The sequence below is a fragment of the Crocuta crocuta genome, unplaced genomic scaffold (assembly GCF_008692635.1).
Source record: "Crocuta crocuta isolate KB4526 unplaced genomic scaffold, BGI_CrCroc_1.0 scaffold852, whole genome shotgun sequence".
Classification (NCBI taxonomy): domain Eukaryota; kingdom Metazoa; phylum Chordata; class Mammalia; order Carnivora; family Hyaenidae; genus Crocuta; species Crocuta crocuta.
Genome location: NW_027531006.1, coordinates 64,849 through 77,437, shown reverse-complemented (window position 1 = coordinate 77,437; position 12,589 = coordinate 64,849). Strand labels below are relative to the sequence as shown.

Sequence of the window (12,589 nt, the reverse complement as noted above, 5' to 3'; positions counted from 1 at the left end):
TAAACATACAAAGGCTAACACTAATACATATTATAATTAATTATATATATCACACATATTTAATAATATATTTAATATTTAATATAAATATATTTAATAATATATGATTATATTTGATTATATATTTAATTATAATTAAATATATATGATTATGTATTTAATTATAATTAACAAAATATAGCAATAAAGACAAAGTCCTAAAAGCAACAAGACAAACGAAGTCCCTAACTTACAAGGGAAGACCCATAAGACTAGCTGCAGATCTAGGNAAAAAAAAAAGAACATCCTTCAGACTGAACAAAAGGAGTTCTAAGAGGCAAGTGTAAAGAATACAGGCCTACCTCAAGAAACAAGAAAAATCTCAAATGAATGATGTAAATTTGTACATACAGGCATTCAAAAAAGAACAAAGTCCTAAGTTTAGCAGAAGTAAAGGAATAATAAAGATAAGAGAGAAGTAAATAAAAAGATAAACAAAATTGATAAGCGTTTAACCAGACTCAACTGAAATAAAAGGGAAAAGAGGACTGAAATAATTAAAATCAGAAATGAAGAAAAATGAATAAGAACACTACTGAAATCCACAGACTATAAGAGAATATTATGAACAATTATATGCCAACAAACTGGCACTGTGTATATGTATCATGGTGGGGGTGGGGGACAGCTACCTCAGGCTACATGCCAAGAAGGGGCACAGCTGGATCTCTGTGTGCAACTTTTCAGCCTGACAAGGTGAGGTATCAGAGGTACCAGCAGATCCAGCTACCTTGGGGTTCATTATCCGAGGCTGCTGAAGGAGCTAGGAGAGGAGCTAATGTGGTTCTTGGGCAACTGGGCACCTCAGGGCTCATGGTTGTGGAGGCTGGCCCCACCTCTGCCAAGCCCACTTCTTTCTTCCCATCACCTCAAGGCCTAGTGTCTCCTTCCAGCTCTGTCTCCTTCCAAGCCTAGGGTACACCTCTGTTCTCCTGGACACTTGGCCACCCATGGAGGCTGCATGACCAGGGTGGGATTCCTGAGGGTCCTCAGTCTGGCCCAGTGCCTGGTGCCTCTGATTATACAGTTTTATCCTTTTTTTCTCTTAAGATGGTGTATATTGGTTAACTTGCAAATATTGAACCACTTTTGCAACCCAGTAATAAATCCCACTTGATTGTGGTGAATGATTCAAAACAAAACAAAACAAAACAAAAAAAGAACACCAGTTTTATCATATTAGACTTTTTATGACAGTTAAGTAACTATATGGTGCAATTTAAAAACAGCCAAACTATGGAGAGAGCCCAAATGTCCATCAAATGATGAATGGATAAAAAGATGTGTGATAAACACACACACACACACACACACATTTGCAATAAAGTGAATATAACTAGAATGTATAATGCTAACTGAAATCAGTCAATCAGAGAAAGAAAAATTATATAATTTCACTCATATGTGAATTTCAGAAACAAGAGTGATGACTATATGGGAAGTAGGGAAGAGAAGAAAGAGAAACCAGCAATAAGAGACTCCTTTTTTTAAAAAAATGTTTTTTATTTATTTCTGAGAGAGAGAGACTGCATGAGCAGGGAGGGTCAGAGAGAGAGGGAGACACAGAATCTGAGACAGCCTCCAGGCTCTGAGCTGTCAGCAGAGAGCCCGACGCGGGGCTCGAACTCACGAACTGCGAGATCATGACCTGACCCGAAGTTGGACGCTTAACCGACTAAACCACCCAGGCGCCCCAAGACTCCTGATAGAGAACAAACTGAGGCTTGATGGAGTGAGGTGGGTGGTCCAGTGGGGTATATGTGTGATGGGTATTAAGGAGGGGACCTGTTATGAGCACTGAGTGTTGTATGTAAGTGATGAATCACTGAATTCTACTTCTGAAACCAATATTGCAGTTCATATTAACGATCTGATACACCAGATAGATTAACTAAAATAAGTAAAAATGTAGAAAAAATATGAAGACTAGAATACAAATGTTCTGATATCCTACTATGTATGTTACCAAGTAAACTTGTTAGTGATTTTATTTCTAGTACTTTATTACACATGTAGGTATATGAAACATGAGGGTCACATTCACAATATAGATTTTTTTTCTGACTTTTCCCACTGCCTAACTGCAGGCAGTCCTCCATAACATTGTTCCATAAAGGAAATGGCCAATAACATGTTAATAAAGAAGCTCAAACTCACTTTGGCTAAAACCAACGAAGATGTACTTTTTGCTCTTGTTTGAAGCCCATTGAATACTAGCTGCAGGCTTTACCCCCATCATTCTCCATTAGGGATCCAAGTTGTTAGATTAGCCATGATCCAGGGCGCCTGGGTGGCTTAGTCGGTTAAGCGTCCGACTTTCGCTTAGGTCATGATCTCGCGGTTCGTGGGTTCGAGCCCCGCGTCGGGCTCTGTGCTGACTGCCAGCTCAGAGCCTGGAGCCTGTTTCAGTCTGTGACTCCCTCTCTCTCTGACCCTCCCCTGCTCACGCTCTCTCTCTCTCTCTCTCTCTCCTAGAAATAAATAAAACATTAAAAAAATTTAAAACAAAAGATGTCATGATCCAAAATATTCTAAATCGTTGTGATAAAAAGAATTGTTGCAAAACACACAGTAGCTCTTCAAATTTCTTACCACAAGCTTAGAAATCAGTTTTTTTAATTTAAATATTATTTTATTTTAATCCCAGTGTAGTTAACATAACAATGTTATATTAGTTTCAGGTGTACAATATAGTTACTCAACAGTTTCATATATTACACACTGCTCATCAAGCTAAACGTACTCTTAATCCCCATCACCTATTTCATCCATCCTTCCACCCCCTCCCCTCTGGTAACTCTGTTCTCTATAGTTAAGAGTCTGTCTTTTAACTTGTCTCTTTTTTTTTCTTTGTTCTCTGTATTATATCTTATTCCACTTATGAGTGAAATCATATGATAATTAGTCTTCCTCTGATTGACTTGTTTCTTTTAGCATTATACTCTCTAGATCAACCCATTTTGTTGCAGATGACAAGATTTCATTGGCTATGGCTGAATATTATATTCACACCTTTTTTATCCATTCATCTATTTATCGACATTTGGGGTACTCCCATAATTTGGCTATTGTCAATAGCCAATAGTGATAGGTTTGTTCCCTGAATGGGCAGTTTTAGCATGATGCACTGGTCTGCTTGCAAGATGAGATTTTCTGCCACTCCATCTGGGATCTTGGCTGCATAAGCAGGGCATACAGTTGTTGTTTTTTTTTAACTTTTTAATTTTCNTTCTGGTTTGTTTCTTGAGGTAGCCCTGGAAAAGAAAACAGACAGAGACCACACAGGGAGCAGAGGCACACAAACGCCNTTTCAAAGAGCTAAAGGGTGGAATATGGTTGGATAGGTGAGAGAAGGATGCTGGTATTATCCAGATAGACTATATAGTCTAATTACTCCTGAGAGAAAGAGATGAAAATGTCGGTAGGTGTAGAATTTACATCTACAGAATGGGCTAGTTGTGATTATTTAAGCAAGCCAGTGATCTGAATTAATCCGGTCAGTGTTCTGGGGAAAAAGGAAACAAAAGAGAAAAAATCAAAAGAAAGAAAGGGGGAGGGCAGCTCTCAAGCAGGGATAGGCGTGCTGTGATCCAATGCCTCAGGCGGGAGTTCGGCCTTAGAGGTTGAGGGGAGGAGAGTGACAGTTCTCCAGTCCCTTCTTGAACCAAGCGCTGCACCTCGCTTTTTTTTGGGCGTGTAGACTCCCCGTACCGGGGGCACAGCTGAAGTTGGTTGCACTCTTCAACTCAGGCCAGTCCCAATCTCCAATCCCAGTCCGTGCGCCCCGCTGAAGTTGCCTTAGACACAGCGTCCCAGGCAACCCCCTCGGGCGATTCCAGGCCCCCTGCCGAGCTCTGGGGGCGGAGTCAGAACCGCTGCTTCCTTCTCTGGGTCGGGCTGGCGCGCATGCGCGGGGCTTGCCTGCCTGGGGCGCCGAGCCCGCTGGAGTGAGGAAAACCGGGTCCCTCTATGGCTCGTCACCCGAAACACGAACTCACAGGCAAATCTCCCAGTTTTTAGCTCTTTGCCTTCCCTCCAGAGCCCCAGCCCGCCAGGAGCGCGGAGGCCCGGGGTCCACGCGTGGCTTTTCCTGGGGCCCCAGCCGCCCGGGAGGACGATGGCGGCAGGCGCGCCGCTGCTCTGAAGTCCAGCCGCCGGGAGCAGCACAAAGCAGCGGTCTGTGCGCTCAGCACCCCGGGACCACTTGGCGCGAGGGGACCTGGCATGCAGGTATTTGGCGCTCAGGGTGTTTCCATGCCCCGAGCGGAGGTTTTTCTGTCTCAGACTCTTCTCTTTTTCCCCCTCTCCCCAGAGAGGGGGATCGTCTCCGACCCTCCAGTCTCTGATCTCTGCCCGATTTTATCTTCCCCAGTTCGCACTCACGTTAGAAGGCTCTCTCAGTGGGTTCTGCGTCCTTTTTCTCCCAATCTCTCAGGTTCTGTAAGGTTTCCTATGGCTTCAGATCTTTTCCGTGTGAGGTATGGGCGCGAGTGCAAGTACGGAGATCCTTCTCCGCCATCTTGCCCCTTAGTCCAAAATCCGTTTAACTCACACTTATTATCAAAGCAAGCCACGGACCATAACCTAGTTCACTGTGTGAGAAAACTATAATTCTACCACGTGGCCAGAAGGAAGGAGGAAACCATATATTTGTGATCAGGCTTAAAGTCTTTCACAGTCTGCCTTATAGTCACATAACATGTGCCCCCTCCCCAAAGGAAACAAGTACAACATTTCCATGCAGTGACAGATAAGCCCAAAGTTCAGAGCCCCTGCTCAATTCCCCAATTGGGTCTGTACTTGAGTTGTCTTGCTTCAAAGATCTGTGAACTGAATAGATAGTCGTGTGTCCTCCACATGCTCAAAATTTAATAGGTAGAGCTGGAAGAAGATGACTAGTATAAACACTCCCATTAAGAAAGAGAAAATTCAGAAATGGAAGTCACAAGTCTAGAAATTCTGAAAACCACTGAATAGTTCCACCCATGAGTAGGGAAATGTCTCCATATGTTCTTCATAACTCTTGGCTTCTACTCTTTCTGAGGTCCCTTATCCTGTGTCTAAATCTGAAGAGAACAACTGAGAATTTCAGTTTCCTTCCCACTTAATGAAGTTTGGAGTCCAGGGGTATTTTAAATCTCAAACAGTCAGAAGCTTCTTTAATCCATATTCATGCTTTAGTTGTCGGTATAAATCTCTCTAAAATGTAGTCAGCTTTTCATGTATTTGATTTTAGTCTGCTCCACATTGCAATGATCATATCCACAACTGTAGTCAAGACATGGCTTTCTGTATGTCTAGTCATTGGTTTACTGAACCTCTTAGACTTCGGTGGGTAAGGTTAGTCTCTTTTCACTTTTCCCTCATTCCCCTTTCCTTGAGCCAGTTATTTCAATGAAAATGGTATATTTGGAGCAATTTTAATCCACTCAGAAAGTTTAGTAACAGCTACTTGCCACAGTCTTATATCAATTATTATCACTAGAAATTATATTTTAGTGGACTTTGTGGGGCACCTTGGTGGTCAGTCAGTTAAGTGTTCAACTTTGGTTCAGGTCATGATCTCGCAGTTTGTGAGTTCAAGTCCCACGTCGAGCTCTGGGCTGACAGCTCAGAGCCTGGAGCTGCTTCAGATTCTGCATCCGCACTCTCGCTGCTCCCCCCGTCCCGGTTTGCACTCTCGCTCTCTCAAAAATAAATGAACATTAAAAAAATTAATTGGACTTTGTTACTCAAAGGATGTCTTCCCATTATATGTGACTATCTGGAACTAAAACAGTGATTTAATGTCTTTTCTAACCCATCAAGTTCTTGAATTGTTAATTATCTTGTCAGTTGTATCCAGCAGTAACAAATAATGGTTTTCACCCCCTGTAGAGTTACAATCATTGCATTCCTTATCCGCCTTTCAAATTATTGCAGGTGATATTTTTACCATTTCTTTCTTTCTTTCTTTCTTTCTTTCTTTCTTTCTCTTTCTTTCTTTCTTTCTTTCTTTCTTTCTTTCTTTCTTTCTTTCTTTCTTTCTTTCTTTTTACTGTATAACATGAATCATTGTGATTCCAATCTTTAGTAGCAGTGCCCTCACCAGTTATTTATATCTTATAGAATCCTGGTATAGCCTGAGATACAGTGCACATGAAAAGAACAAGAAGGTGTACCTGGGTATCCCAGTTGTTTAGTGTCTGAATTCAGCTCAGATCATGATCTCATAGCTTTTGAGTTTGAGCCCTGTGTCGGACTCTGTGCTGACAGTTCAGAGGATGGAGCCTGCTTCGAATTCTGTTTCCCTTTCTCTCTCTGCCTTTCCTTGTGTGTGCACTCTCTCTCTCTCTCTCAAAAATAAATTTTTAAAAATTTTTTTAAAATAATAAAAAATATAAAACTACATTAATAGGAAAGAGGAATAAGATAATACATCAAGAAAGATTAGCTTTAAGTACATTAAATTTAAGGAAGGATTTCCCCCCATAAAACCACTTTTACTAAACTATAGGCAATCCATTTATTTTTAAAATAGAAGAGATTATTAATGACCATATGTGTGTAATCTGATTTTCATTTTTAGAGGGAAATACAATTTCTTTAGGCTTTGAGAATTTAAGTTTATATCCCACCATGGACTTTTTTTTTTTTTTTTTTTACAACCAGGGTATGTAGCCCTAGAGAACTTAACATCCTTGAAAACTCTTTTTACAGAATAAGTGAAAATAATACATTAGTTGAAATTACCCATGGTTTTGATAACTTGGTGTTTAAATTTTCTGTCTGCAAAACTGAGTACTGTGAATGCTTCAGTGAGCAAACCAAACTTTGTTCTTACTTTCATGGAGCTTACAAGTTAGCAGTAGGTGAAGACATTATTACATGATCACTAACAAGTAAAAATGACATAAGTAAGAGAGGCACATGATGAGTAAATTTGTAGGTATTTGACTGACTCAGGGATACAGGAAAAAAAAAGATTCCCTAGATAAATGATGAGGGCTCAATAATTAGGAACTAAGTAAAGATCAGTGGGAAGAGTATTCCAGGTAGAAGAATCAGTATGCTCAAATGTCCTGTGCTTTAAGGAAATAGGGTAAATGCAAGGGAGAGAACAGTCTTCAAGGCAGGGAGTGAACATCTGTCTCTATCTAGTGGGCAACATAAAGCTACTGATGATGTATAATGCAAGTGGGGAGAGTGGAATAATTGTAGTTGCACTTGAAATGGGCACTTTGGCTGTATTTTTTTTTAAGTTTTAATTTAAACTCCAGTTAGTTAACATACAGTGTAATATCAGTTTGAGATGTAGAATACAGTGAGTCAACACTTCCATACAACACCATTTTCCATAACAGTAATTGCCCTCCTCAATCCCCATTATGGATGGATCCCATCCCTCCACCTCCTCTCTAGTAACCGCCAGTGTGTTCTCTATAGTTAAGAGTCTGTTCCTTGGTCTGCCTATGTCTCTCTTTGTGTTCCTTTGCTCATTTGTTTTATTTCCTAAATTCCACATATGAATGATGATGTTATTTGTCTTTCTCTGACTGACTTATTTTGCTTAGCATAATCCCCTCTCGCTCTATTCATGTCACTGGAGGTAGCAAGATATCATATTCTTTTTATGGATGAGTAATATTCCTGTGTGTGTGTGTGCGTGCGCGCGCGTGCATGCACGCATGTGTGTGTAATCAATACCGCTTGAGCTATAAAGCCATATAAAATGAGGATCGATGTCACTGGAATTAGCAGAATTAATACACTAAAGAAAAAGAGCTCAGACTCTCTCTCTATAGATAGATAGATAGATAGATAGATAGATAAGAGAAATTATTGGGATGTCTTGGTAATGGTTTTTATATGGGAAATTATGGAGGCTACAGTGTAAGATAGCATTCATGGTTTCTGATATGCACACGTGGACAACTGGTGACCACCTTCATTAAAATAGTGAGCTTTAGAAGAGGACTTTGGGTTAAAGGAAGAGAAGATGCTTGTCCTAAATGTGTTGAATTTGATATTATTATCATATACTCAACAATAGAAAACAATGGATATGGTGGTTTGGAAATTTAAAAAATGCACATGTATGAGAAATGTAATTATTTTCATTTCTCTATAGCATCTTAAATTTCTTACTACTTTTTTTGAGAAAATTGTTTTTGTTTCTCTTTAGCATCTTACATTTCTTTTTCTTTTTTTTTGTGTGAGACTTAAAGTTGTTCCCTTTCCCATTTATTTGAAATGCCACATAAAAATTATACAAGAGCCATATTCTACACGTTTGTGGTTATTTTCTACTGATGCTGCACCTTTAATGCTGAAATTATTCTGCCTTGCTACCTGGATATACCCCAGACTCCTCAGGTGACATTTCCAGCTTCAATGTGTGTGTGTGTGTGTGCGCGCGTGTGTGTGTGTGACTCCATATTTTAATACCATTAAACTAATTTTATTTAATATGAAAATATTATATGTATCATATGAAAATATAAAATGTTATATGAAATTCTGAAAACCTTTGTTTGTAACCATTTCTCTGTTGCATAAATAACGATTCATCTGTGTCCTTACACTGCAAACTGCAAATCATTTTATTATTGGGTTTAAGGGCATGTCCTCTAGGAAACACAGTATTTCTTCAGGAGGAACTGTTGATCATTTTTCCTGTGGTCTAGAGCTATCTAATGAAAATGAACATTTTTTGAATGACAGCCCAAGGAATGAGTCAATTCACATCAGTATTAGGAAAAAAAAAGATTACTGTTAACATTTCTGCAAATAATTAGCATTATAATTTAAAGGTGGCAGAACTTGAGACAAATAAGGATTGGAACAAAGGAGGAAAAAAGGAGAAATTTTATCTGTGGGGAATAGAAGTATGAATCAAAAATAGAGTGGGGCGCCTGGGTGGCTTAGTCGGTTAAGCGTCCGACTTTCGCTTAGGTCATGATCTCGCGGTTCGTGGGTTCGAGCCCCGCGTCGGGCTCTGTGCTGACTGCCAGCTCAGAGCCTGGAGCCTGTTTCAGTCTGTGACTCCCTCTCTCTCTGACCCTCCCCTGCTCGCGCTGTCTCTCTCTCTCTCTCTCCTAGAAATAAAAAAAAAAAAAATAGAGCAGGAAAGTGGTGTCTGGATGGCCCAGACGGTTAGCATCCAACTTCAGCTCATGTCATGATCTCATAGTGGGTTTGAGTCCAACATCGTGAGCCCCTCCTCCGTTTGTTCTCTCTCTCTCTCTCTCTCTCTCTCTCTCCCCCTCTCCCCAAAATAAACATTAAAATAAAAAAAAAAGAATAGAGCAGGAAATGAAGTTCAGCAGGCATTTCAAGTCTTCTAGTATGAGATATGCACACCTAACTAGTTGAAGCCCACTAGATTGGAGGCAGTCTATGTACCGCAAGCAATTCTGCAAGGAGCACATGATGATTTATCAAGGGGTGTGAGGGTGAAGTGACTGAGGACTTGGAGGCTGATGGGAATTTTTGGCTTGAGATCATAGGTTATTTAATGATAAAGGTGTAGAAATCACACACTAAGATGGTACAGTAAGATGATAGACAAGATGGTACTAGAATAGATCATATATAAATGGGAAGGTGAACCATCCTAGTGTCCCCAAGGGACAGTGGGCATTGGGTGAACTTCTGGAAAGCAAGGAGTTTTTAATTTAGAAAAGATATCTCAGCATTGCTTTGAAAACAGGAGGATGTTTCTAACTGTTGGTAGAATTCAGTGAAATCATAAGAGCCTGGAAAGTAGGTAAATCAGTTCAAACATTATCACCACCTGCAAGGATAGAAACTCAGAGGATTCTCATCACAATGGAATACTTATTTCTTACAGAAAAAGATTCTTGGCATCACCCTCTTGAAGGCCTCCTTCATATCTTTATTTCTAAGGCTGTAGATAAGGGGGTTCAGCATAGGTATTATGATCCCATAGAAGAGGGAAACCATCTTTCCCCAGTCCTTCGAGGTGGATGAAGGTGGTTGTAGATACATGTAGATGCCTGTACCAAAAAAGAGAGACACCACAACCATGTGGGACCCACATGTCCCAAAAGCTTTTTGTCGTCCTTCTGCTGACCTGATTCTCAATACTGCTTGAGCTATAAAGCCATAGGAAATGAGGATCAATGTCACTGGGATTAGCAGAATTAATACACTAAAGAAAAAGAGTTCAGCCTCAATAGGTTTTGTGTCAGCACACGACAACTTGAGAAGGGCAGGCACCTCACAGAAAAAGTGGTCCACTTCCTGGCGACCACAGCGTGGCATGTTAAGGGTCAAGGAAGACTGCAACACCGAATTACCAAAGCCAGTGAACCACGAGAAGGCTACCACCCTTAAGCAGAACCAATGATTCATAATAACTACATAATGCAGGGGTTTGCAGACCGCTACATATCTGTCAAAGGACATGACAGCCAGGAGGAGACACTCAGTAGCTCCCAGGGCCAGGAAGATGATGAGCTGTGCCACACAGCCACCGTAGCTGATGGTCTTTTTGTTGCGACAAATATTTGTCAACATATGAGGGACTGTGCTTGTGGTATAGCACAGATCTAAGATGGAGAGATTAGTGAGGAAGAAATACATGGGTGTATGAAGTTTGGGATCCAGAATGCACACCGTCATTGTGGACACATTGCCAAAGATGGTGAATGTATATGATATTAATAGGAGCACAAACAGGGGCATTTGTAGCCAGGGTCTGTCTGAGAAGCCAAGTAGTATAAACTCTCTTGGGGAGCTCTCGTTAGCCCAATTCATGGTGACTCACTTATTTTTCTTCCTAAAAATATAAAATAGAAAAGTAGTCAGTAGATAGTTATTGAATACTCTTATTGAAACTGAACTAACTTAGATTAATTATAATGAATGATTCAACACCAAACAATTTATAGTAATCGTGTTATTATAAGTTTATAGTTTGTGAAATACAATATGATTCTCTTAAGTTAGAAAGTAGTTCTGTCTTAGCAGTTATGTTTAACTTACTTTATGAGGTAAATCATTACTTTTGAATGACAAAGTATATAAACTTTTATGCATGGAGCACAGACAATTGTTAATGCCCAAGACATTTCTAGTCTTCTCCCTTTTGCTACGTGTGTACAATGTATCTTCAGGTGTACATTAGATTCTGCTGTACAATATAGTGATTGACACTTCCACACACTTGTGCTCATCAGAGCAGGTACACTGTTTAGTCCCCATATCAGATCATCACCTGATAATCTAATCATTGCTTGACTGAGATGTGGCAGACACAAGAAATAGATGTGATCTACATTTTATTGCTATTAGGACTCAGCATGAATATGCTTCATACCCAGTAGTGGTGAGCCCAAGACTCAAAGCAAGAACCTAAAGCCCATTTTTTTCTATGCCATAGCTCCCCCTGAGTATACAAAGAACACAGCAAGACTGAGCAAAGAACACATGGCAGTGCTTATCCACCAAACAGAACAGCAAGACTCAAATAATGAAGTTGATTTTCCTCACTGTGTAGAAGTTATCAGTTAATGACACAATCCAAATGCACCTAAGTTTCTCAATCTGCTTTGTGTTTTTTAAATTCAGGGTCAGTACTCTGGTTTCTCTTCAGATCATATAAATCTTTTGCCTTTTAAATTCAGGGTCATTAATAGGACTTACACAATTTGGATTCATAAGCATAGAAATAGTGAATGCCGCTAGACAGAGAATAGGGCACTGTTAAAGAGGGTAACATGAGAAGGACAGACCTACCTCACACGGGGTGGAAATGATTTTACAGCAGGAGGGGCACTGACCACCGTGCACCTCCAGAGGCATGCGTAGAGAAGGCGTGAAGAATTTAACTCCTTCCATTATATGTGCATTCAATTTCAGCATTTTAGCTACAGATGTACACTATTCCTTTGTAAATAACAGCAATACACCTTCAGTAGAAAAATGCAAGATGAAATGAGATTTGACTTTTGTTTGGTTTACATGTAAATTTGATTTTTTCACAGGAAAAATGATGATACATAAAGATAAAAGATAAGTGCCAGATGGAAAAAATATGTGGTGTTTTTGGCAAAAAGAATGACTATATTAAAACATACAGAATTGCTACAGAATAATATTACAAGACCAAAAATCCAATTAAAAGTGAGCAGTTAAATGATCAATTGGGGAAGAAAAAAATACAGCAAATTTTAAAAGAGAAAAGATATATGATTTTTCTATCAATAAAAAAAACAAAAATCAGTGGCGCCTGGGTGGCTGATTAAGTCGGTTAAGCGTCCGACTTTCACTTAGGTCATGATCTCGCGGTTCGTGGGTTCGGGCCCCGCGTCGGGCTCTGTGCTGACAGCCAGCTCAGAGCCTGGAGTCTGTTTCCAATTCTGTGTCTCCCTCTTTCTCTGACCCTCCCCTGCTCACGCTGTCTCTCTCTCCTAGAAATAAATAAAAACACTGAAAAAAAATTAAAAAAAAAACAAAAATCAAAATAACCAGGAAATGTCACATTGTCTACTCATTTGGTAATGTTAGAAAAAAAATACCTTTAAAAGTTAGCTGTTAGAGGGGT

At 39.9% G+C, this 12,589-nt stretch overlaps 1 protein-coding gene across 1 annotated transcript; it reads right to left on the bottom strand.

The window, feature by feature from the left end:
- Positions 1–9,858: 9,858 nt before the first annotated feature.
- On the bottom strand, positions 9,859–10,800 carry LOC144237128 (putative olfactory receptor 2B3). The gene has a single exon (XM_077770808.1). The coding sequence runs from the start codon at positions 10,798–10,800 to the stop codon at positions 9,859–9,861; it is 942 nt and encodes a 313-aa protein (XP_077626934.1).
- Positions 10,801–12,589: the final 1,789 nt, after the last annotated feature.